The following is a 24518-nucleotide window of genomic DNA, read 5'->3' on the forward strand; positions in this document are numbered from 1 at the left end:
GGTTATACTGACCTTTATTATAAACTACTTTGAGGAATATTCATGAAGAGCACTGTAGAAGTAAAGCATCTGTTATTTTACTGTGATGGGATCTTGAACCTTTCAAGAAGTCACTGTACTTTTCGTTTTAATGGTGCAGTCCTGTTTAACTTTCCCGTATGTTGCTGGTGCCTTGTGTCTTTGAGGTGGTGTGGCAAACACCTTAAGTAATCTGGCTTAAAATGTAGACATAAAGAAGTTGCAAAGGGGAAGATCCTTGCCAAGTTGGGCTAATGAGAGCTTAACGTTAATATTCCTAGTTTGAAAAGCATGCCTTTAATGTGTGGTGTATCATTTAGTAAATGTAAATTCATCCCAAAAAATATGGAAGATTGCTGTGCAATAAACTCCTTTGGACAAAGGGATGAATTATTTTCTATACCGTATTCCCTGAAGATATAATTTGAAACTGGAAATCCAGAGATGCCATTCAATGCCTGCTTTCTATTGCACTCTCTTTTCTTAATCCTTCAAAAATTAAATATGTTGGTTTTGCTTGTATTTCATTGTTAGCATGGAACACCTCCACTACTGATTGCTGCTGGCTGTGGAAACATTCAGATGCTTCAGTTGCTTTTAAAGCGTGGATCCCGTATTGATGTTCAAGATAAGGTCAGGGTTCTGCTTTGTTACCATTCTGTATAAGTTTTTCAGTACAGTCAGCAGAGGAAAAGCAGTTCAGACCAAGTTGTATGGGAGATGAAAAAATCTGGGCTGTAGAGCCTGTTTTCTGTCTTCCACAGCAAAAAGATAAAAGCAAATCTTTAATAATGCCATTTATTACTAGTACGTATCCTCTGATTTTGGTGACTTTATTAGCTGAAGTAATTTGAATGATACTAATCCTAAAATGTAGTTTGTGCTTACACAATTGCCTCAATTAGTTCAAATCAGTGATTGCCCTAAAACACAATGGTGAGCTTTATTTAATATGGAATGATAAATGTACATTTTAGTGATGAGGAATATTGCAGCTAAAACTTGTATGTGATGGAGGGTATGCTTTGCAACAAGGTTTTTTCCAAAATGTGGTGTAATGATCTGGGGTTGATTTAAAGCAGACTTTAAGCACTGTCTGCTTCTCTGTCTAATAGATGGCAAAGTAAGGAGCAAAAAAGTTTTTATCTCTTGACTGTTCTTTCCAAAAAACTCCCTTACAAGGGGAAGAGGATTATCCTTGCAAACAGTTAGTGATCCTGTTAGTCATCCTTGGATAGAGGGGTTTTTGTTGTCATTGTTGGTATGTGGGGTTGTTAAACCGATTTGAATATTTTTTTTAAAAAGTAAATGTGTTCATGTAAGGTTGAATAGCTGTTCAATATATCTGTGTACATCTAAGTGCATATATACCTCAGCTGAAAATCTAGAATTAGGATTCTAAATGCTAACTGATCTAAATTGATGAATAACATCTGTAATCAAATATTTTTGACAGGCTGGATCTAATGCAATCTATTGGGCTTCTCGACATGGTCATGTAGAAACGCTGAAATTTCTCAATGATAATAAATGTCCCTTGGATGTTAAGGATAAGGTAAGAAAAAATCTTTCCATTTTTCATGCAGAGTGTTTTTTTTTTAATAACTTTGTCTTAGCAAAGAGAGAGGTCTTTCAATTAGAATGGTTTTCAGCTGTGCCGTAATTCCAGGAATGTGACTGGCTTTTTTAGTGTGGTTTTATAAGCTGACATATAGGGCTGTGATAACACAGCTTTAAAGTAGCTGGATGTACTGATTATTTTCCTGACAAATGTTAACCAAGCGTGCATATTAAATGCGGTGAGTACATGGTGGGTAGGTGGGGAAGTACAAACCTAAATTAGTTTTCACTTGAAGACTAGATTTCTCATTGGAACTCAGGGCAAAATCGTGATTCTGTTTTTCATTCCTCTTGATTGAAAATCACTTTTGTCTGACAAGTAAATTTGAGTGTTATTAAGTTGAGTATAATGAAGCCTAACAACTTATTGCTGATGAGCACTTACCTTGTCTCCAGCAGCGTTACTTGAGCAACACTTGCCCTAGAAACTAGTTTCTGTTAAAATCTTATACCATAGTGATGTTTTTATACTACGCAAAGCCCCAGTACAGAGGCAATTATATTTGTGGAATACAGTTTGCTTTGTTGGGGGAACTAGTGCAAGGCAGGGCACATTAGCAAAATTAGTGTTCGACTCCTGATAGGGCTACTAGGAGAGAGGTTACTCTTGTAATAAAAATACCATTTCTTTTTCATATAATTTCAACAAAAGGTTGCAAATAATTACATGTAATGACCAAAATACTCCAGGATATACGAAGGCGTTAGGCCAGCTCCCTACATTAGTATATACAGGGCAGAGGGAGGCATACAGAAATAGTATGAACAGAAATAGGATGTCTGTTTCTACATCAATTGCACACGCAGCTGCCGCCTCATATTGCTCAGAAATCCCATTGTGGCTGTGACCTGGAACAAGCTAAGTAGGAAAACAAGTTCTGAAAAAGGAAGGCCTTTGAAGAAATAACTAGTCAGGTGGTGGTGTATCTGTCACGTACAACTACAGTTTATAAGCGGGAGATCTCTGCCAACCACAGCTCTGCCTCTGGGTTATGGGGAGGAAGGAGTACCCCATGCAGTATACAGGCATTCAGGCTGTACATGGCAGTGTATATCTAGGGGTGACATGTGAAGTGACACTGGCATGTTCTTCTGTACTTGCAGTCTGGGGAGACCGCTCTCCACGTCGCAGCTCGGTACGGGCATGTGGATGTGGTTCAGTTTCTCTGTAGCATTGGATCCAATCCAAACTTTCAAGACAAGGTGAGTCATGGACACTGTCTGTTTTTCTTCAGCTAATAAGGCTTTAGTATGAGTGGTCAAAGCTCTTTTAGACTTGCCCTGTAGCCTCTGGCATGTTTGCACTTGAAAAAAATAACAGAATTATGGCGGTTTTGATACCTCTTAATAGATGAAGACTATGCAAAAAACAGTGTGCATGAACCAACTACTGTTAGAAAACACAGGTTCTTTCAAAAATGAAAGCTTAAAGATGGAGAAACTCAACATCACAAAGGTATGGGTGGTAGTGTGGGCTCTGTGAGTTCAGCTAAAGCTTTTTATTAGTTTTTGCCTTGACTTCAGCTTGGCTTTAGCAGTCATGGGGCTTTCCTGAAGTGTCAAGCACTCATTTTTGAAAATGAGAGGAGGGCTCAGGAGGGCTTCTTTAGAGCTCTGAACTCTTGTGAGAAAACAGGAAAGAAAAGGCTTAATATAAAAAGAACATCGATTTGACCGAAATTTAACTGTGTGGGAGTTGCACAAGCCTCACCAAGTACTGCATCCTCTAGGACTACCTTTATATTGTTTAGGCAGCAGCAAGGCCAAGGGACCACAGGGTGTGCTGTTCAACTATTTTTTTTTCCTCAGATTTTTACAGAAACCTTGAGTACAGTCCAGGTCCTCTAATACTATCAGCATCAATTGTCTCCTCATTGATATTTGCCACGTACAGAAAGGATATCCTATTTCTTAGAATTTGACAGAATTACCTTTCTTGGTGGGTTTTAATCCTCCCTACTTTTCAGTGGGCTACTTTCAATAGCATGTTTTTGTAAAACATTTTAGTTTCTTAATGATGTTCCACATAACTGTGTGAAGTACAGGGAGATTAAAGGTGAGTATTTTGAAGCTTCCTGGGTTCAAGCAAAATGCAAATTAGAACTTCAGTCACAACTGAACTCAAAATGCCTGCAGTTTCTAAGGCTTGTCATGATGCATGTTTAAAGGACTTGGGTTTCTACGTACCCAAGTCACTGCCTACACTCCTCAATCATTAGGATGTGCTTTTTGAATACGGTAAGCAGAGTGATCTGCCTCAAACTGCAAGTCTAGTGGGATTTACATCTCCTTGGTGAGCTGTCTGTTTTAAACACTGGGTTTGTCCCTGAGCACAGAGGATGTAGAAGTTGCTTATGGATGAGGATCAGTTTTCAAGTGAGAGAACCAAGGTAGTTAGCTTCAGGAGCACGGAAACATCTAAACTAAGACTGCTGACATGCAAGGTGTTGTCGGTAGATAGTTTTATGGTGAGAAATATGGACTGTCAGAATCCAGGTGATGATGAAAATCTGGTGCATTACCAAAATCACTTGGTATGTCAGCAGGACTTATGCTTGCTTTGAGAATGTTGGCATTAGAAATTATAACATATTTTTATAGGGCTTACTTAGTAGACTGTCTTTTTTCTTTCATGTCATCTTCCTGTCTTTCTAAGTTAAGCTGGGGAATTGTTCCTCCTGGCATTTGGTTCATCTCTGTAATTTTTTTTTTTATTTATTTTCCATGTTGATAGGAAGAAGAAACCCCACTGCATTGTGCTGCTTGGCATGGCTACTACTCTGTTGCCAAAGCACTCTGTGAAGCCGGTTGCAACGTGAACATTAAAAACAAAGAAGGGGAGACTCCGCTCCTGACAGCATCTGCTAGGGGTTACCATGATATTGTGGAATGCTTGGCAGAACACAGGGCTGACCTTGATGCAAGAGACAAGGTTAGTTTGAGTTGCTTTTGGTCAGGAATTATGTGCAGAGATCACAGGTGTCACAGAGCCCTATTCTGAATTACTTTATTTGAATGCTGCAAGCCAGCATTGCTTCCATGACGTGGGTTTTCTGAGAAGTTCACATGGAGACTATTGATGACTGCAATAGTCTTTTAAGTTGCCCACTGATTATTTTCCCACGATTTGTTTTTTGCTGATTCATTATCACTTTATCAATTATCACCTTATGAGTAACACTCTGTGAAAAATGTCAGGAACATTGGGTTCTGTAATTGGCAAGAAACTATTAACTTAAGAGAATAAAGATGGATTTACTGTTTGCCTTTGTCACGAATGCAGGTTTGTGAATCCTGCTGATTATGTCAATTTACTATGAACGAGTGACTTTACACAGTTTGATTTAGTAACAGTTAGAATTTACTTGTAGCAAGTTGCAGAATTTGATTATAATATTTTTAATAGTACTCAATCATCAATGATTAATAAAGTGATTAGACAAAATTGATCAAAACAGTGACTTAGTTACAGATTCGAAGATGGCAAGGTTCACTCTATTACTACATGGAAGAGCATAAAGGAAAATTAAATCACACTGAGTTGTAATGATTTGTAACGGGATTGCGTATATAGGGGATAAGGAGGACCCTCCCGTTGAGTCACGAGGTTTAGAATAGACCCCCTTGCTTTCTAAACTCCTTCTCAGAGAGCAGTCTAGGTGCAGCTAGGTCTAATCTTAGTCTCAGACTTGGTCAATGGTTTATATGAATAAGGATAATATATATATATGTATATATATATATCTAGTACATAGAAGAAGTGTGTAAAGGAAATTGGGTTACATATGAGAGAGAGAGAGAGAGAGAGAGGGAAAAATCGTATGTAGGGGATATGGACACCTTCCCGTTGAGTCATGAGATTCAGGATAGACCCCCTTGCTTTCTAAACTCCTTCTCAGAGAGGAGCCGAGGTGCAGCTGGGCCCACTCTTAGTCTCAGACTCGGTCAGTGGTTTAGGAGAGTAATGCTATAACAATAATGCAGCAGTATAAGACTCCCTTTGAAATTAAATCATACATCTACAGATTACTTAAATTGATTCACGCATGCACACTCACAAATATGAATGCATATATGAAAATGGTATACCTGTTAAAAATTCCCCTCGAGTTCAGTGAAATATTCACATCTAATGTCTTGGCATTTCTCAACTGGTGAGGGCTGAGCCTCGAGGAGTGAAGGGTTTCAGCCCAAGCTCCACTGTCAGTCTGTGGCAATGGATTTCTGGTTGCAGCAAACATTCAGAGTTTGCTGGCTCTGAGGGGCGTCTCGCTCAGAGGGAGATGCTGGTGCAGCCCGCGGCAGCCCAGGAGAGCTCAGAGGGCCTCATTTAGGACTGCTGTTTGTAGGATTGTGAGATGATTTCCATCCGAGCCACAGTTTGGGTCAGTAGTTGCTGGAATTCCAGTAACGATGATAACACTCTGTTTCAAGGCTGTCAGGGGCAGCTGTTTGTTCTTGTTCCCCTCGTTAGCCATAATACGAAGATTTTGATAAGGACAGGGCCGCACTCTGCTTCAGCCATGTAGGAGTTTCTAGTACAATTAAGGGGCGCTTAACTGACTAACTCGCTACACAAAAGCGGCGGCCTGGAATTCCTGAGATCGTAAAGCTGTTGAAGAGAAGGAAGAATGTGGGGGGGGAATGCACCACCACAGCCTTTGATTCCTATGGGTTGGATAAATCACACTTATTTCCAATACGCTAAATTGCTACTATTTAAAAATATAACTATTTGATTCAGAACTGGTTTTTGTCTTTCATGGTGTAATCCCAACAAATAAATTTTGTATTTCATTGCTTATACCTTTAGTATGCTTGTCCTTTCAGCTACCTTTGCTGCTGATAGTTACTAAATAGTTATTAAAGCAAGTTCAGAAAGATGTCTTTGCCTTTAAAAGAATTAAATTGGTTTTGCCAGTCACATTGTCTTTTTAAGTTGTTCCACAGAGAGAGAAAGCTCTGTCTCTGAAGTTCCTGATCACTGAGCAGGTTGCATGACTTTTGCATCACTAACTTCTGTCAGTAAACACTAGAGTTGTTTACAATATTCAGCTGATTGTTACAGTTGGTCACTCTCCTACCTCCTAGGGAAGTCATCAGTAGAGAATGTGTATTTGCATTTCATCCATTCCACTGCAAAGCCCAGTGGCTTAATAGAAATTTGCTTTCATCCCACAGCTGATTTGTTCTGACAGATACTGTGCATTTCCCTGCCTCTACCCTCAAAATAAAAATAAAAACATTGTGATTCTTGAGGCAAGGAGATGGCACCCAGTTACATGAAATGATTGCGACTCTACAAAATGCTTTGATTTTTAGCATTATTAAATCTCACTTACAAGCTGTCTTGTGATTTCAGGATGGTCATATAGCCCTACACCTTGCTGTGAGAAGATGTCAAATCGAAGTAGTTAAAACTCTCATCAGTCAAGGATGTTTCGTAGATATGCAAGACAGACATGGCAACACTCCTTTGCATGTGGCCTGCAAAGATGGGAATGTTCCTATTGTGATGGCGCTCTGTGAAGCAGGTTGTAATTTGGATGTCATTAATAAGGTAAATGGAATACGGGTACTAAACTGCTTTATTTAATAGCTCACCTATTGCATTATATGACCTTTTCCAGGTCTCTGATATGAAAAGTGTTTTTCCTTTTACTTTTTTATCTCTTAAAGTGGCCAAATGCAAAGCATTAAATTACTTTCCTTGAAAATTTACCTAAGTTTGTTTCAGTTGAATAGATGGCTACAGATCCATGAAGAAAGAGCCCAAGTGAATTATCACAGTGTTATTTTGCCATTCAACTCTACCTTCTTCCTTAGCTGTATAGCTTTGCTTTGTGCAGATTGCATCTAGGTGCTGAAGAACAGATGAAATGCATTGCTGCTGGCCTTGATTTGATGGCATTTAATAACAGTAATTTATATACAGAATTGAAGACTGATACATCTTCATGAAAAATCTGCTTTGAATTCTCCAAATTACATTAAAAGATCTGCACTGTCATCTAACAAGGGATTTAACTCAACTGCAGATTCTATTCCCGGTTATAAAAATAAGTGTCATATTGCCTGGTTTATGTTTTTCTGCATTAAGTTGATTTATTAAAATAAATCCTAATCAAGCATTTATCTTAGAATAGAATAGCTTTAGTTTAACTGTTAAACAAATTGTCACTGGCAGGGTAGAGGAAATCTCAGAATTAAAATGTTAAAAGTAAAATTATTTTCAAAAGTTGAAGTCAGCAGTCTGAGGTGCTTTTTGGGAACTTTCTTATTGGTCATTGTTTCACAAACACATAACAGTTGCAGAAATGTTTGGTAAACGTTATAACCCTAAAAATGTTGATTCCGGTGCATATCACTGGATTACTGTGAGCTAAAATGTGAATTGTCCATAATTGTTGTAAGTGCTTTCCAAAGAGAATGTTTAATAGCCTGTCCCTAAACTTTGAGATACTAGTGCCTTGTTTGCTTCTTCTGTCTTGCTGGTGCTGCAGTGTATGGGGATAACTGAATGTGATGCTTTACAGGGTAATATTCTGGTTTTCTTTAAGGGAAAAGTAAGCTGTTTCAGGAAACTTTTCCTTTGGTTAATTTGAATAAGTTAAGGTCAGCCATTGAACTCTGCTGATGAGCTATGGGGCTTAGGGCTTGATACTTAGCTCTGAATGTCTTTCTCTGCCCTATTTAATTTTTATATGCTACAAAGTTTAAAAATTATTCATAGGAGTCTTTATGTTGGTATCTGCAATTTGTTTGATTCAGGTGTTGTAGCTTCTTTGTTTTTCTGAAAAGGTACATATTCTGGCAATGACACTTTGCTAGTTAACACTCCCATTTATTACCAAAGCACTGATCTTCTCTGTATTAGCCAGCTAAAGAAAGTTGTGGGGCTTTTGGCTTGAGGGTTGTCCAGTGCAATCACTTTTGGTTTTAATAATTAAAATCATCAGCTGCCAAGTAGAAAAAACTTACAATAATGAGCTCCCCAGTCCTGCTTCTAAGCTTAAACCTGATTGACTAGGCGATTAAATCCAGATCCACAGCTGAGAACACATTTTGAAGAAGGTGAGTTAGTGCAGCACAAGGCTGGATTAGCACCTCTTTTCATAATGGAGACTGCTGAGCTAGCATCAGTGGCCTGGCCGCAAGCATACTGTGGAAAAAATAATCAGTCTTCAGCTGTTCAGTGGGGGTGGGATCATGGCTACAGAAGCTATGGTTAAAGTTTGTGTCCTGTTATTCTTTTAGGAGTCGTGTATGCTAGAGTGATTTTTAGAGTGCACTTTATTTGAAAGGGTGAGTTTGGGTCTTACCAAATAGAGAATCTTTGTTTCTACTGGTCTACTTCAGCAGCGAGCCCTGTAATGGGAGTGCATTAGCCTAACAACCATTTATCCTTTGTCCTCACACCTGGCATTGTCCCACATGTATGTAATACCAATTGAAGGCAGCATTTGTTTTTACCACAGATTATGTGCGGTAGAACATCATACGCATTTATTTAGAATCATAGAATCATTTAGGTTGGAAAAGACCTTTAAGATCGTCGAGTCCAACTGCAAACCTAGCACTGCCAAGTCTACCACTAAACCATGTCCCTAAGTGCCACATCTACAAGTCTTTTGAATACCTCCAGGGATGGGGACTCAGCCACTTCCCTGGGCAGCCCGTTCCAACGCTTGGCAACCCTTTCTGTGAAGAAATTTTTCCTAATACCCAGTCTAAACCTCCCCTGGCACAACTTGAGCCCATTTCCTCTCATCCTATCGCTAACTACTTGGGAGAAGAGACCAACACCCACCTCACTACAACCTCCTTTCAGGTAGTTGTAGAGAGCGATAAGGTCTCCCCTCAGCCTCCTCTTCTCCAGGCTAAACAACCCCAGTTGGCTCAGCTGCTCCTCACAAGAATTGTGCTCTAGACCCTTCAGCAGCTTTGTTGCCCTTCTTTGGATGCACTCCAGCACCTCAATGTCTTTCTTGTAGTGAAGGGCCCAAAAGTGAACACAGTGTTTAAGGTGCGGCCTCGCCAGTGCCAAGTACAGGGGGACAACAATCACTTCCCTGCTCCTGCTGGCCACACTATTTCTGGTACAAGCCAGGATGCTATTTGAGTTGAGGTGTAGGGTTTTGAGGAGCCAGGCATCTTTTTAGTTTCCAGTTGTCACATAGTTAGCTTTGCTTTCAAATACTCTTTCGTGAAGTAATTTTATAAGTTTGTTTCTGAACGTAGGGTTGAAACAGGGAGAACAGTATTGAAAGCATGAAAACATGTGAAGTAATAGTTACCTATTATGTATATGTAAGGAGTTACAAGCAAAGAATATATGGTAGTGATATTTATAACAGTAGCTCTGAACATGAAAGACCAGAAGTGGATGTCATGAGAACCTGTTGTCAGTGGAGAGATTCAGGGGTAAAAGCAAAAATTCAGAAAGCAATACTTACAGCACTTTCCCTCTGTCACAGAAAACACAAACTGCTTCAGGCTGACTTCTTGCATTCATCCCTTTTATTCCTTTGGGTGGAAGCGGGGAGACTGCAGATATGTAATCTTCAGTAATACTTAGACTAAAATGGAATCCAGAGCTTTAAAGGCTAAGGACTTAGTGTTGCTTAACTGGTTCATATTTAATTAAGCACAATGCAATTAAACTTACTGGGAATTAGAAAGGCATTCTCAAATATAGGCAAAAAAACTCTAAAGGATTCCTCCAGAGTTGTGGGGGATTTAGCTATAAAATTGTTTCCCATTTTTAAAGTAGTCAATCTAGCCTTTTTTCTGATTGAGCTTTAAGCAGTTGTGCTTAAGTTGTAATCAAAAGTACTTTTTCTCTCAGTTTTTGCAAGACTTTTGCTGTGTATCAGTATGTATAATTGTACATTTATTAGTCATAAAATTTGGAGTGAAGTTCTTTGGCTAACGTAATGACACTTTTCCCCATGTTAGTATGGAAGAACACCTTTACATCTAGCAGCAAACAATGGCATTCTTGATGTTGTCCGGTTCCTGTGTCTTACTGGTGCCAATGTAGAAGCTTTAACCTCTGTAAGTATTGAGAGATACTGTTATGCTTCTTGCTTGGTTTATGTATGATAGTAAGAAAGTAATTCATCTCGGGGGGCGGGGGTGGGCAGAAAAGGACAATGGTCTAACATAATTACATTTTGAAATTTAAAAAAAAAAAGTTAAGCCGTTGTATGTCCACAGCTTGAAAAGCATTTTCTGTTGTCAACTTGTTCCCTTCTTACAACTGAATTTGATTAAGGTGCAATACAGCTACTGCTTCATCTACACCTAAGAATTTCTTCATCTAAGAACTGCTTGTAGCATTGTGTTTTCTATAAGCACAGTGGGCCACTGTCATTAAGATGTACGTCATTTTGCATCATGTACAGTTATTGTACAAATGTATGTATCTTAAGTATTTTTCTTGCTTTCAGGGGATTAAAAAGTGTTATTTTCATGGTGAGAGATGTGTGGGTGCATGGATGAGTGAACTAGCATGCAACTATCCTTGTAAAACAAACCATTTATGTCAGATCAGTCAGCACTACTGCTTCCAATTAGCACCACTGAGGGTATTTTTCATTCTCACTAAGGTGAGAAACATCCTCCTAGCTGACATGTCCACACCAGAAATGAAGTGTCCCTCATCATGCACACCTCATACGCACATGATACATTACAGGCATCATACACACCATTACCTGTGTTTTGAACAAACTAACCATGTTTTATTTTCAGACGCATTGGATCAGTTTACATTGCTACTCGCCCTAACCAATGCATTCTGCTCAGAAATAACTATTGCTTTGTATATCGAAATTGTTGTGATTAGATTTTAGTTGAGTTTTCAAAGTTCTTCTTATGAAGTATCTCTGAGATGGCTGAAATGGAGGGGAAAAAGGAGAAAACCTCTGTTTCATTTGCTTTACCCATTTGGTAGAAAATAGAAATGTTTTTGTTGTTTCCCTGTACATTTAGCACTATGTTTTTTTCCTCTAAGCATGTATCTCGTGTCAGGAGGAAGCCTTCAAAAAGCAGTCATTAAAACCATTGAACTTGGAATTGTGGCTTAAACAAGTTTAGCATCTACAAATGACTTTTTGATAACTACTAGACTGTAGATTGCCATGTCCCCTATTAATCAATAATAATGAAATATGCATGCAGTGGACTTTGTGGGGTGTTTTCCAGGTTTTCCTTTGTTACCTGGTTTTTGTCCCTTTTTTTTTCTTTTTCTCCCCCTCGCCCCTGGCCCTGTATGTCCCATTATGTATCTGTATTTCCACTACTACATACTGGAGAGGTAACATACAACAAAAAGGTGATGGGGGAATTCTTGAGCTGTATTACTTCACCTATGTCATGACAGCTGTGTTAGTATAATTGCCTGTGTGGACCCTGTTCCTCCAAGATAAAAGTACTGCTTATCTCTTTAGATCAGTTTGAAGGAGATAACAAAGTAAATCATGCTGATAGTAAATGTAGGAGAGGCAGACTGAACATACATAACTATCCATTATTTCAGCAGTGTTGTGGCAGAGAGAAGGGAAAAGGAGAAGAGGAAGGGAGGAAGTGCATGTGGTGATTTTAATAGCATTTCAGTTTTGCATTAGTTTGCTAGGTGGATGTTAAACTGTTCTGAAAAGTCTTATTAACAGCTCTTTCCAAGCCAGTGCAGTAGAATTAATTACCTTTTTCTTCTCTCAGAATGCCATTTCTGAGGAGTTAACTTTTTCAGTATTGTCAAGTAATTGGGCTGCGGTATGATCTCCCTGCCTCCTCCCCAGGCTAAAGCCCATTTTAAGGACTAGTTTGATTTTGAATTTGATTGCATGAATGTTGTAAGTGACCTTAGAAAACCTATGTGCTCCTGAAGTATACAGTAATTTCCAATGTTTGAATATCCCCAAAAAAATTCTAGTTTCTAAAATTGTACCAAGTTTGAAATTGTCAGAGTGCTTAAAAATTTTGAATGATGATGTTTACAAATGGCCAGTTAAACTCAGGACTATGCTCTTGCAGGCGTAGCTGTCTGGTTTGCAACAAAGGAGCCAGTCAGCAATTGCAATGAAATATTACCACCAGGTGTGAAATACGCTTTCATGGATCCTGTAACCAAGCACTTTTCAGATGCCACCTTTGCTTACACATTGCTGTTCCAGTGTATAGATACCCTGGACTTTTCAAGAAAGCTTGAATAGGAAAATAATTTGCTGAAACCCATTCGCTCTTTTGCTTGTGTACATATTTTCTAATTCTTGTTGTGCTCTACAGTTCATCCTGCAGTGGGCATCCAGAGAATTAAACAGCCTCATCTTGTTCATAGTTTTGGATAAAAAAGGGAAATTTGTTCTGTTAGTATCTTTTTCATGGAAGCAAATGCTTTTTCCACCTGTTATCTCGATCAATAAATTGAGCTTCCAGATCTGAATCTAAATTTTCAACAGGCATGTGATCTGAACTGCTAGCATCTGTCAATGCAAACATCTCAAAATGCTTTTTTGGGGTAAATTTGACCTAGAGTTCTTCCTGCTGTACTTGGTGCTTGTTGCCAATGCTCTGGGGTATCCTTCACCTACTCCACAAGCCTTCCTGGCTGTTGTGTTTACTGTGTGGTCTGATGACCGTGGACTTCAAAAATTATGCTTGTCAGGCAGTGCCCTTGCTAAGGCGTTGGCTCTGTAAGGGAAGGTGAGCTAGGACCCAAGAGTAAATAACAAGGCAAGCAGGGAGTGTCCTCACCAACAAGGACCCAGTCCCACAGTACCCAAGCAAGAAGAGCGGAGCAGGTCCAGTGATGGCAACGAGCTTCAGCCAAGAGTCCGGGTTGCCAGACAAGTCTGTAACAATGAGGCAGGTCTGAGGTTAAGTCAAGGTCAGAAATTGGGCTTGGTGGCCATGGTCAGCCAAGGGTCTAGTGATCACCAGGCAAATCCATAGTGAAGAGACAGGTTCAAGGTCAAACCCGGAAGTCAGGGGCCAGGTCAGTGGGATACATGGACACATGCAGGCGTACCGCTGTTGTGTTGCTCAGGTGAGGACCAAGGGCAAAAGCCTCAGCCCATGAGCAGTGCCTGAGCAAAAGGTAGTGCAGAAGCCCCTGTTGAGGCATCTTTTCAGGTCTTCCTCCTTCACAGCAGTCGGAACCAAGATTAGACAGCTGTATCAGACAGCTGGTCTTGAGCTCAGGAGCCTGTTAGGACACTGGGAGGGAACTCTGGGTCTTGACAGTGCCATCCCACTGTTACAGGTAGGCTTGCTCTGTGCACACATATGCTTAGACTTTTAGCAGATTGAACCATTCCTGTTGCCATTTTTCCAGTTTTGGGAGCAGTCATCTCCGTCCCATTATAACCACGCTCACCAATCAGGCTCTGGCTGAGCCACTGCCATTCACACTCCCTGCCAAATACTCACCAGGTGGTTATTTCCTTTTTGTTTGTGCCCAAATAGCTGTGACTGAGCTAAACAAATGATCTAGCAGAGTACAGCTGTTTAACCAAAGCCAGGCTTGAAGCTAGAACAAACCCCCATGGAGCAATGAGGCACAGCAAACAAGGGTGTTGTTACCCAAGGCATGGCATGGCAGTTGTGGCATACCCATCGAGAGGTGTGGGACCTGCTCTGATTCAAAGGAACAATGCCCATGCAGGGATCTGTTGCTACGTACATGCTTGGTGCTGCAGTTTGCCAGGCCATCTCCAACCTTACATTGCAACAGGAACATACTGCACTCTTCCAGAGTGCAGGGCCAGGCTGTAGCAGTCCTTCTTTGGACTTAAGAGGAGGACAAAAATTTGGGGATCGGGTTAAAATTCACACTTTAGGTTGGTGAAGGCCACATCCTGTTACCACAGGGATTCTCAGGAAGGGGATCAAGGTTTCCCCTTTATTTGAAGGTTTTGGATTCCCCTGGATGTGCCCAAGACTGGAAAATCAGGAAGCACTAGAAGTATGGAGGCAGTTCTCCTGATGGCAGGCTAGCTGCCCAGCCGCTAGACCACTCTTCCTCTCATAGAGCAGGCACTCAGGATTAACTGGGATTGGGAGCGTAGGGTCAGCACACACAAAGAGATTCTTCCCCTTTGATACATCTTCTCTAAGGAAAATTAATTTTAAAGAATACATTCAGATGTTTCTTTACTAAAGTTGCAATTACATGTCAACTATGGAAGGAATTTAAGGGTAAGGTATTAGTTCAAATTTAGTCAGTTCACACCATCAACTATAATTATGGCTGTTTCTTGCTAGTGTTCTGTCCCTGTTCTGTCTGAATTATCTGAAGTTCTGGAGTAGATAATAACTTTTATGGAAACCTGAAAATGGCTTCTGTAGGTGGACACTCAATTGTCAATGATACTTATTTCATATGTAGGGATAATAATTACAGTAACCTCAGGAACTACTTAAGACAATACAGGTTTCACATGAAAAACTAGTAAAATGAAAGATAGAAACCCAAGAAAGAGATCTTAGTCTTCCAGTACTACTTCTTAATAATTGACAGTTCTTATCCGAGAGAGGGAAAGAAGCAAAGTGCTCATAAATTAGGTACCTCTTACCAAAATTTAAAAAAAACACAATAGCATTAATGTAGTTCTGAGAGTGAAAGTAGTGAGCAATTTTTCTTTCAGCCTATTTAATATTAAACTGCTGACCTGTGAAACACGGATAATCAAATGGCAAGACCAGAATGCTGAAGGCAGCTTTGCTTCTCATTTTAAATTTGCTGATGCATTTTAAACCACATCTCTTATAATTTTCTTGCTTTCTGGAAACGTCCAGTGACTGATATGCCACTGTCATTCTTTATCCATAAGTAAACAAAGTTCACCTGCTCTTTATGTGCGTGAATATGCTGATGTGTGCCCTCTTTGAACCATTTAAACTTTTAGGTCTGTTCAGTATGTAATATCTAGAAATTGCAGTCATCCTCTAATTGGTGAGAAGAGAGGAAGAATTCAGATGGGGAGTATTGGCATAGCTCTCAGGCTCTGAATTCAAAGTATCTTGTTTCTGTGGCATCCAGATGCCAATTTATAAAAGAAGTGCCATTGTTCAGCATTGTACCGTATACTTTTTGGACAATTTGAAAAAACGGGGGTTCTGGTGGGGGGTAATTGTTGCTGGTTGGTTTTGTTTCTTTTTTTTTTTCCTTCTCCCTGTTTCATTTGCATCTGACTGCAATTCTGTTACTGCCTTGAGCAGCTGAGCTATGTTGCACGTGATTTTTTTATTGTGGGCAAAAGGAAGGAACTGCTGCTAATAATTTGTGTTTTAACAGGATGGGAAAACAGCAGAAGATCTCGCCAGAGCAGAGCAGCATGAACATGTAGCCAGTCTGCTTGCAAGACTTAAAAAGGTTGGGAATGCATGAATTTTAACTGAGGTTTTCATGTTTTTAAGATACCAAGAGAGGTTTGACTGTGGGAAATCATATGATAAGGTATTCATCAAAGTCATTCTAAAAAGCTGTTGCAAAAATCCATATTGGAACGGTGTCTTTTCCCCACATCCCCCCCCCCCCCCTTCATTTTTAGTTTGAAATTATGCCCTCAGTTAAAGCTAGTATGTACAAATTAAGAAAAATGGCTTAGGTAGTCTGCACCACTGATCTATTTTATCCTGTCTCTGACATTGCCTAGTAAAGCATTTAAGGTGTTTAGAAGAAAGTGGAAAATAAACTATTGAGAATTAGCACATCCCACAAGAGGACTTATTTCCCCACTATCACCGTTTTAGTTAGATTAGGGTTATGAAATACGAGGGGTTTGGGGTTTATGCCCCTTCTGGAAACTCTAATACTATGTGGAATTGTTGCGTAAGTTCTCAGTGTCTCTGTTTTAATTCTGCAGTTTCAGTATCTCCAAATCCCCTGACAACCAGAATGCAAAGTTGATCTGGGCTTGTTTGTAAGGCAGTAAGTCTGACACATCTGATACGCATTGATTATTCTAGATAGGCAGCATCACTCATGCCGTGAAGGTTCAGGGACCACTTGCCTGGATATTCAAGGCAACAGCCAGACCAGTTGAAACAGCCCTGTTTTAATTATGTTGATGGGTCTGTGGGAAACTGAAGTAAATGACCATTTCAGAGTAGCAATAGAGTATGGCGTGTACCAGGCGTTGCCAAGGTGGAAGTTGAATCATGTCCTTTAGCCCTGCCAGTAAATCTGTACTTGCTAGGGTTGTAAAATATATCAGTGAAGATGTCAGAAAATGCCAAAGTTCAGGCTTCTTTTGCAATGATAGCTTTTGTAAACGTTTGTCATAACAGGATACATTTTGCATAGTTGTATCCCAACCAAACCCTTGCCTGCTTCTGCATGCAGGTGGATAAATCTGTGGTTTAGTCATGATGTAAAATTGGAACTAATATGAATTGACCTAGAACAAAAGGGAGATCAAATAAATCTCTTCTGAAAGAGATACTAGTAGCTGTAACTCTCTTCTTGATAGCAGAGTATACTTAATTATTGAAGGCCTGCTTATATACATGGGGAAAATGTATGATAATGATATACTTCATCAGAGTTTATAATTTGCAACAGAGAATCAGATCAACTGAAATTAATAAATTACATCAAACCACTGAAAATACTCTAGTGCTACTCAAAATGGTCAATATCATCTAATACAGAGTGTACCTGACACTTGTTTTATTTTCTGAGCCTGTGGAGGGTTTTGTCCCTAATAGCACACACATGAAGACCCTACTGTCATAGTGGGTCTTGCAGAGGATTCAGTATTAGCCATGAGGGGCTGCAGTATTTGCATTGTGACTAACTTATTTAATAAATGCCTGTTAGCGAGGAAGGAACTAAATTATATGCACTACTATTTCTGTCAAATTTCTCAGCTTAATTGCTGCATGCTTATAATTCTGGGGGGCTGTAGGTGCTCATTTAATGACTCATCCTACATGTTAAACTCAGTACAAATGCAGAACAAGGAGCCACACTCTCAGCTCCAAATGGGGGAATGAAGGAAGGGAGAAGGAAGCTAGTTCCTTTGCCTTTCCACCTTTCTGCTGTCTCCCTTAAAACTCCTTAAAACAGGTCTTTCTGTGGCGAGAGACACTTGATAGTTTGCTGACCTGCACTGCATTCCTGTGTTGAGTTGATTTTTCAAGCCCAGTTTCTGGGGGAAATAGAGCATCCATGTCTGATTGCCTCTTGCTGGGCAAAGAGAAAAGACAGATTTATTTGTTCATTCCCAACTCCAGCTTCAGATACTGTAAGACAAGATAACAGATGGGTAATGGGGGAGCTCTAAATGGAAAGCTCTTCTGTAGAAGATGTTGTTGGGTTTGAGGAAGGCCTGTGTAGGAGGATGAGAATGCAGCTGTGGAAGAGACAGTAAATGAATGCACACAGAGGGCAAAATGAGAGGAGAATTGAGTAGGGAGGTGGATCTGTTGAGGCCTGGGAGTAAAGAGGGAGACCAGTCTGGAGGATGTACCCTTGCAGTAGCAGGGTAGAAAAACGGAAGGTGAATAGTATGCAAAAGGTCTTTTAAGTTAAAGAAGAATAAGTGTGTGGGGAAAGGAGAGATAAGAGTGGTCTGAGAAAAGCAGTATTTACCTTGCTAAAACTGAAGTGGAAATAAACAGAGAACTGGGCAGGGGGAGGAGGGAGTGGGAAGAGGAAAATTCTCCCAAATACGAGAAGCACAGAAAAAGTTGATGTAAAGAAGAGGGGAAGTGCACATGGAGTTTTCGGATTGCTCAGGTGGTAGCTGTCACTGCAAAATTCTTCAATGCCGCATGTACATTATATAAGATTATGGATATTGGTTGTGGTACTGAGACTGACAGGTAAGGAGAACAGGTACTGAAAGAGATTAGTTTTTCCTCCTTTGCCCTCTCCATCAGAGGTCAAAATGATCCCATTCATTGATGTTGAGCCTGAAGTCATGTGTGATTTTCATCAAGACTCAAGGTGGCTGTTGAGAGTGAGCAGTCAGCTGTGCCTTGCCTGCCCGTCCCTGCCCTTCTGCCAGTAACTGATCACTTGCATGATGAAGCAGATGGAGGAACTGATCCAGATGAACACCAGCCTGGCAAGAAAGCGTTATCTGAACCCTATGTTTTGAGTTTGTTGGGAGGCAGAAGTTCCCTGCCACACATTCTGATTTCTTCTTTATCTTGAATTTTAGGATACACACCGGGGGCTTTTTATCCAGCAGCTGCGGCACATGCAGAATCCGCAGCCCCGGATCAAACTGAAGCTGTTTGGACACTCTGGCACTGGGAAAACAACCCTCGTGGAGTCTCTCAAGTGTGGCCTGATACGAAGCTTTTTCCGAAGACGTAGGCCTAGGCTCTCCTCCACAAACTCAACCAGATTCCCCCCCTCTCCTTTGTCTTCCAAACCTTCAGGTATGGCTTCAAAGATGTAACGTTTGAATGAGAAAACATTTTCCTCTTAGTCTGTGTAGCTACTAAGGAAGAACTGTTGGCAGCACTGCAAAAGACAGGACAGGCGAAACATAAGAAACCAAAGCAAAGCAGAGACGGTATTGACTTCTCTGTGTGCTAAAGTAAGAGCAACGAGGAGCAGCGGGGTGTGGAGGGTGCAGAAGCAGATAAGGTTTTGTTTAGTCACATACTGCCTAAGTGAACTTGGAGAGTGGAGAACAGGACTTGTGAACACTGACGTTTAGTTTTTCACAGAAAGTCCTAGGCTACGAACGCCAGTGTCATGACCACATTCCACCGTCGTGGTTTTGGGGATTACGTTTTGGCAGCCTTTTTGTTTTGAGTAGCTTCAATAAACTCTGTGCAAAATTAAAACAGTTGCTGCATCTTTATGTGATCTTTAAGTGAATAGAGGATTCAGAACTGCCTCTGATGCTTTGGAGTGGATTAGCCCAGTTAGAAGTGTCTAAATTGTCTCCAAACAAGGTGAAAATGGAGGTTTTCTAAGCTGAAATAAATGTGTGCAAATAATAGGGCAACTTTGCCCATGTAGCACCAGTTGGCCTGTGTGAAGTGGGAAGAGCTGCAGTAGGTAAATTAGCTAGGTTTACACTTCAGCATGTGCCCGGCTTTGGAAGAATCCACAGTTTCTACTGGAAAGAGTAGTGAACTGTTTGTCCAGGTCTCTTTTCTAACACTAAGAGGCTGCCCAATGTATACAAGCTAAGCTTGAGGAGCTAAAGTTTAAATTCGTGTTCAGAAGTAGTCTTACTGTGTGAGTTTTAGATGGGGTCACGGTTGCCTTTTTAAAAACCTTTGGATAATACTTGCAGGTTTAGGTTTCATTCATCATTTTTAAGTAATGTTAGAACAGGGCTAGTAGTAGATTTCATCTCTACTTTCTCTAGTCACCTGAGGAAGCTATAAGGTACTCACAGAGTGGCTCTAACAAGATAAGACACGTGGCACAGAGATTGTTACTGCATTTGCTGTTTACTTAACACAAGGGGTTCACATCTGTGACAACAGAATAAAAAAAATTGATTAAATGAATCAATCAAAAGTTCTTCATTTATTTATCTTAATTTACTGTGTCATACAAGGGGAGATAAGTCACTGAAGGGGTATCAGTTCCTGGAGGCAGTGCAGGAAGGTTTTGGCTGAAGACAGACTTTTTTTTTTTTTTTAATGTTGGTTGGTACCAGAACTGGAGGCTAGGTGTTACGTGCTCACACCACCATAAAATCAGACAAGACTGCCAGTCACATTGGCAAATCATTATAGAAATAATGGTGAATTTGAAGCATGCACTTGAAAATAGCTTACCTAGATATAAAGCCAGAAAGTTGTGCAGTGCTGTGCACACTTGAAACTTGTGCAGTTCTGTGCAAACAAAGCTACTATGGAGTTGTTTTAATGTTTGGATTTTTGTTTTTTCCTTGTTTCAGTATGTGTTCTTTCTGGATGAAAATCATTATATGACATGTAAATAATGTTATGGGTTGAGTGACATAATCAGATAAACATTTAAACCATCGCAGTTTGGTCTATACTTGATCATGTGCTTAGGTTTGTTTAAATTCTGTAAAAATAAGTGTGTGAATTCACCATGTATTTATTTACAAGAGCCTAAAGATTTAAATATTACACTAGAAGATCAAACATGAAAGCACAGTTTTACAGCTGACAGGTAGTTTCTTTCTATATTAAACCCCAAATATTAGAATTCAGCATCTAGTGGAGGAAAGAAGTCTTTACTTTCTCCGCTAGATGGGGCAAGTCAATTAAAAAGCCCTTTCATTTCTCATTTACTCTTAGGGAATCTGAATTAAGCATGAACTAAACAAATTGCTTAGTAGTAAAATAATTTTGGTTAAGGGCCTGCTTTTCTCCCCCACCTCCCCAGAAACAGTTGCTACACACTGATTTTTTTATCCTTACCCTTACTTACAGGAATCAAGTATATGAATGTGTAGCATTTCCATGCCAATAAAAATAGACCGTGCTATTAAATTGCAGCCTTTAGCTAAAAAAGCAGTATATCTTTGCAACATAGAAGAACTTTAACTATTGAAATGTTTCATTCCCAAATCATTCAGGTTTTTTCTGTGCTTCCCACCCAGCAGCATATCTGCTAGAGGGCAATATGGGATCATTCTAATTTTCCTTTTCATCATTCTGAATAAGGTTGTAGTTGTGTATGCTCACAGCTTGGTAGCCATCTCCTTTCTTAGAAGAGCAGTTTGGGGTTTTTTAATCAGCTTTTATGCCTTGCATACTTATTTTGAAGTGATCTGGTTGTGATTTTCACATGGTTTGTAATCTCATTTTCCTTTCCCTGACCCAGTTTCAGTAAGCATTACGAATCTTTATCCTGGTTGTGAGAATGTCAGCGTGAGAAGCCGTAGTATGATGTTTGAGCCGGGCCTGACCAAAGGGGTATTAGAAGCTTTCGTCTCATCTGCTCATCACTCTCACTTCTCTGCTGATGACCAGTCTACCAAGGCCATTGACATTCAAAATGCCTGCTTGCATGGTAAGCAGAGCCCTGGGTTTGTGTGCATTAATGCTGCAGAATGGTTAATGCCATGTTGCTTGTCTTTAAAGATAAAAAGGGGGGGAAAAAAAATCTGACTTAGTATGGTAGTGACTGTGGTTGAGAATCCAGCACTGCTAGGGTTTGGTTTGTTTAAGCAGAAAGTAAATCTGCATGAAGTTCTCTACCTGTAGTACACTTAGTAATCCCATGTGTCAGATCCTTATAGTGTCACATAGAAAGGTTTTTCAGATGAATAAGCGGGGCAGGAGGAAGGATGGATTTGATATAATAGGAGTGGGCTGGCAGACTGGCTACCAGTGTGAAGGTTCCTTCACCTATACTGTATGTTGTTTGGGGATTTTATCAGATTTAGTCTGGTCCCATAGACCCAAGTGTCCTCACCATGTAAGTGGTTCCCAGCTGCATGAAGGACCTACCATTCGTGCCCCATGACAGGACTGCAGCATGTTTGGTGAGTCCTGGAGCTCACCAAACATGGTGAGTGGAGCTTCTGATTTCATTTTTTTTTGAAAGGAAACTAACTGCTCTGCAGTTGAAACCAGCTAGCAGTAGCAGGGGTCAGTCAGAGAAGTTGTTGTAAGTACACATATGGCTTTTGACTGTGAAGACTGTACAAATGGGGCATATACACCACCAGCCATACTAATCATTCTATAGGTGGTAAGATCTCTCCCAGTAGGATCTCTTCTTAATAAGCAAATTGTTTTTCACACCATAAGTGCAATTTTGAGGCTGAGTTAGGAATAATCAAGATTTTATTTTGGAGAGAGAAACCTATTTGTGAGTGCAGTGTATGCACACTAACATAGGCAGTGACAAAACATTTGTCCTAGGTGGTGAAGAGTTTGGCATGTAACTAAAGCTTGTTCTTTGTCCAGGCTAATTTCCTCTTTCAGTGTAATTTGAAACTAAATCAAATTCTGCAGTGAAACAGAGTTGTGCAACAGACTGTGAGAAGGGGTTTCTTTTCTTTCTCTGTGCTGTCTTTATATAGAAGTATGCACATGAGTGAACTCTGAATAGCTGTACTCATAACAGCAGATTTGAGGTTTCTGGCTTCTTCGAGAAGTTTGAGGTGTATCTTAATCAGCATTTATTTTAATAGAGGTAGTACAAGTGCAGCAGACTTCACCATAATCAGATGTGGAGTCTGGGAAGTGTGATACAGTGCAACACACTGATAGTTTTCTCACCTGAAGCTAAAGGGGATGGCAAAAAGAAGCACGGTGCTGTTGGGATCCTTAAAATGGTGATTCTTCAGTCCTGGCTTAACAACATGATGTGAATAGTACAATTCTGTAAAGTGAAGTGGCTTCTTTGAGAATGTCCTTCAGCTGATTTTGATACCAGCAGTGGCATGTTAAGAAGAAAAATTAATAAAAATGTTAAGCTTTTTCGGGTGAGCAGGAAAAGAATGGGAGCCGTTAACTCTTGTTTTTCAAGGGGATTACAAGATCTGTTGCTGCTGTGCAAGGCAGAGGGCAATTTAATGTGTAAGGCTGCATGCATTTAACACACAGGTGCTTCCATGTGGCATCCAGCTGAAGGTCCTAGAGAAGTGAATGTGAGAGAGGAACAGACTGTGAGGATCCAACTTCTCAGCCTCTGAGACTGACTGAAACCCATTCCCTTTGTTCATGATTGCATTTGCAGTCATGCTTTCTCACATGCATACGGTTTATCTTTGTGAAAGTTTAAATCAAATTACCTCTTTTGTTTGTCTTCCCATGGCTGACAGATGCTTTGTGATTACTGATGAAGTGTGATCTCTTCATCTGTTTGTCTGTTTTTCAGGAGTTGGCGATTTCAGCATCTGGGAATTCTCTGGGAATCCTGTGTATTTCTGCTGTTACGATTTTTTTGCTGCAAATGATCCCACTGCAATTCACATAGTGCTTTTTAGTCTCGAGGAGCCTTATGAAATCCAGCTAAACCAAGTGACCTTTTGGCTCAGTTTCCTGAAGTCGTTAGTCCCAGTTGAGGAGCCAATTGGTATGCTCTTCTGCCTGTTAATGAAATATTAGGGTACTGTAAGATAACGCTTCTTGTGTTTCTCTGCAAGTCTGTACATCCTCCATGTTGAGTGCAGTTATGTGTCTTCATCCCCACATATTCAAACAAACTTCACACAAGGTTTCTTAGAGAAAGGGGATTTTATCTGTGGAACAAGCATGAAGAGTTGTACACACCACTTAGTCCAACTAAAAAGGGTGATGAGGTACAATGCAGCCTCTTGTGGCGCTGGGTTTTACATCTGTAAATGGCAGATGCAGTTTAGACAAGCTGCATGGAAAAGTGTTTCAGAGGACTGGAACCATTTAAAAACAGGTTTAGACACATTGCTTAAATTCTGCTTATATCTAACCCAAATTAACAGTGTTTCCAGCATAAATTGGTCTTGTCAGCAAGAACAGACATTGTGAAGTGGCGATACCTCTGAGTACGTGCCACTTTAGTATATTTAATTACAGTTGTACTTGGACTTCAAGTATGTTAATGTTTGGTGCATCAGGGTGTACAGAAACCAGGACTTCTAGTAAATCTCACTTCACATATTCTCAGACTTTGCACAGGTTTTATATAAGTTTACTTGTTTTACATTCAAGCTTTCTAACAAACTGAAAGTTACTTGGCAGGCAAACAAATTAACTTTTTTTTTCTTTTTCTTAAAAGGTCTGTAGGTCTAGGTGTATATGCCATATAACTTGTTCACATTTGTACCTGAGTCTGTACCTGCAGATTGTGACAGTTTCGTGCATGAACCAAGCTCTGACGTGTCTTGGTCCTATGAACTGAAATGTTATTCCAGCCAGTGAATCTAACTCAGTGCTCATGGACATTTATAACACTGCTAGGGAGTCACCAGACAAGCATATCACAT

At 40.1% G+C, this 24518-nt stretch overlaps 1 protein-coding gene across 2 annotated transcripts in view; it reads left to right on the top strand.

Moving 5' to 3' along the window:
- The window catches only part of DAPK1 (death associated protein kinase 1), a 97729-nt gene that overhangs the window by 65525 nt on the left and 7686 nt on the right, over positions 1-24518 (top strand). Inside the window, exons 12-22 of one of the 2 annotated variants that reach the window (XM_075726010.1) lie at positions 553-651; positions 1475-1573; positions 2743-2841; positions 4373-4570; positions 7001-7198; positions 10597-10695; positions 13443-13445; positions 15941-16018; positions 18816-19038; positions 21425-21613; positions 23432-23629. In XM_075726010.1, coding sequence (XP_075582125.1) covers positions 553-651; positions 1475-1573; positions 2743-2841; positions 4373-4570; positions 7001-7198; positions 10597-10695; positions 13443-13445; positions 15941-16018; positions 18816-19038; positions 21425-21613; positions 23432-23629 — 1483 coding nt within the window. The remainder of the gene's footprint in view (positions 1-552; positions 652-1474; positions 1574-2742; positions 2842-4372; positions 4571-7000; positions 7199-10596; positions 10696-13442; positions 13446-15940; positions 16019-18815; positions 19039-21424; positions 21614-23431; positions 23630-24518) is intronic. The other variant, XM_075726009.1, reaches the window with a different exon arrangement.

This window comes from Pelecanus crispus, chromosome Z, assembly GCF_030463565.1.
Source record: "Pelecanus crispus isolate bPelCri1 chromosome Z, bPelCri1.pri, whole genome shotgun sequence".
NCBI lineage: Eukaryota > Metazoa > Chordata > Aves > Pelecaniformes > Pelecanidae > Pelecanus > Pelecanus crispus.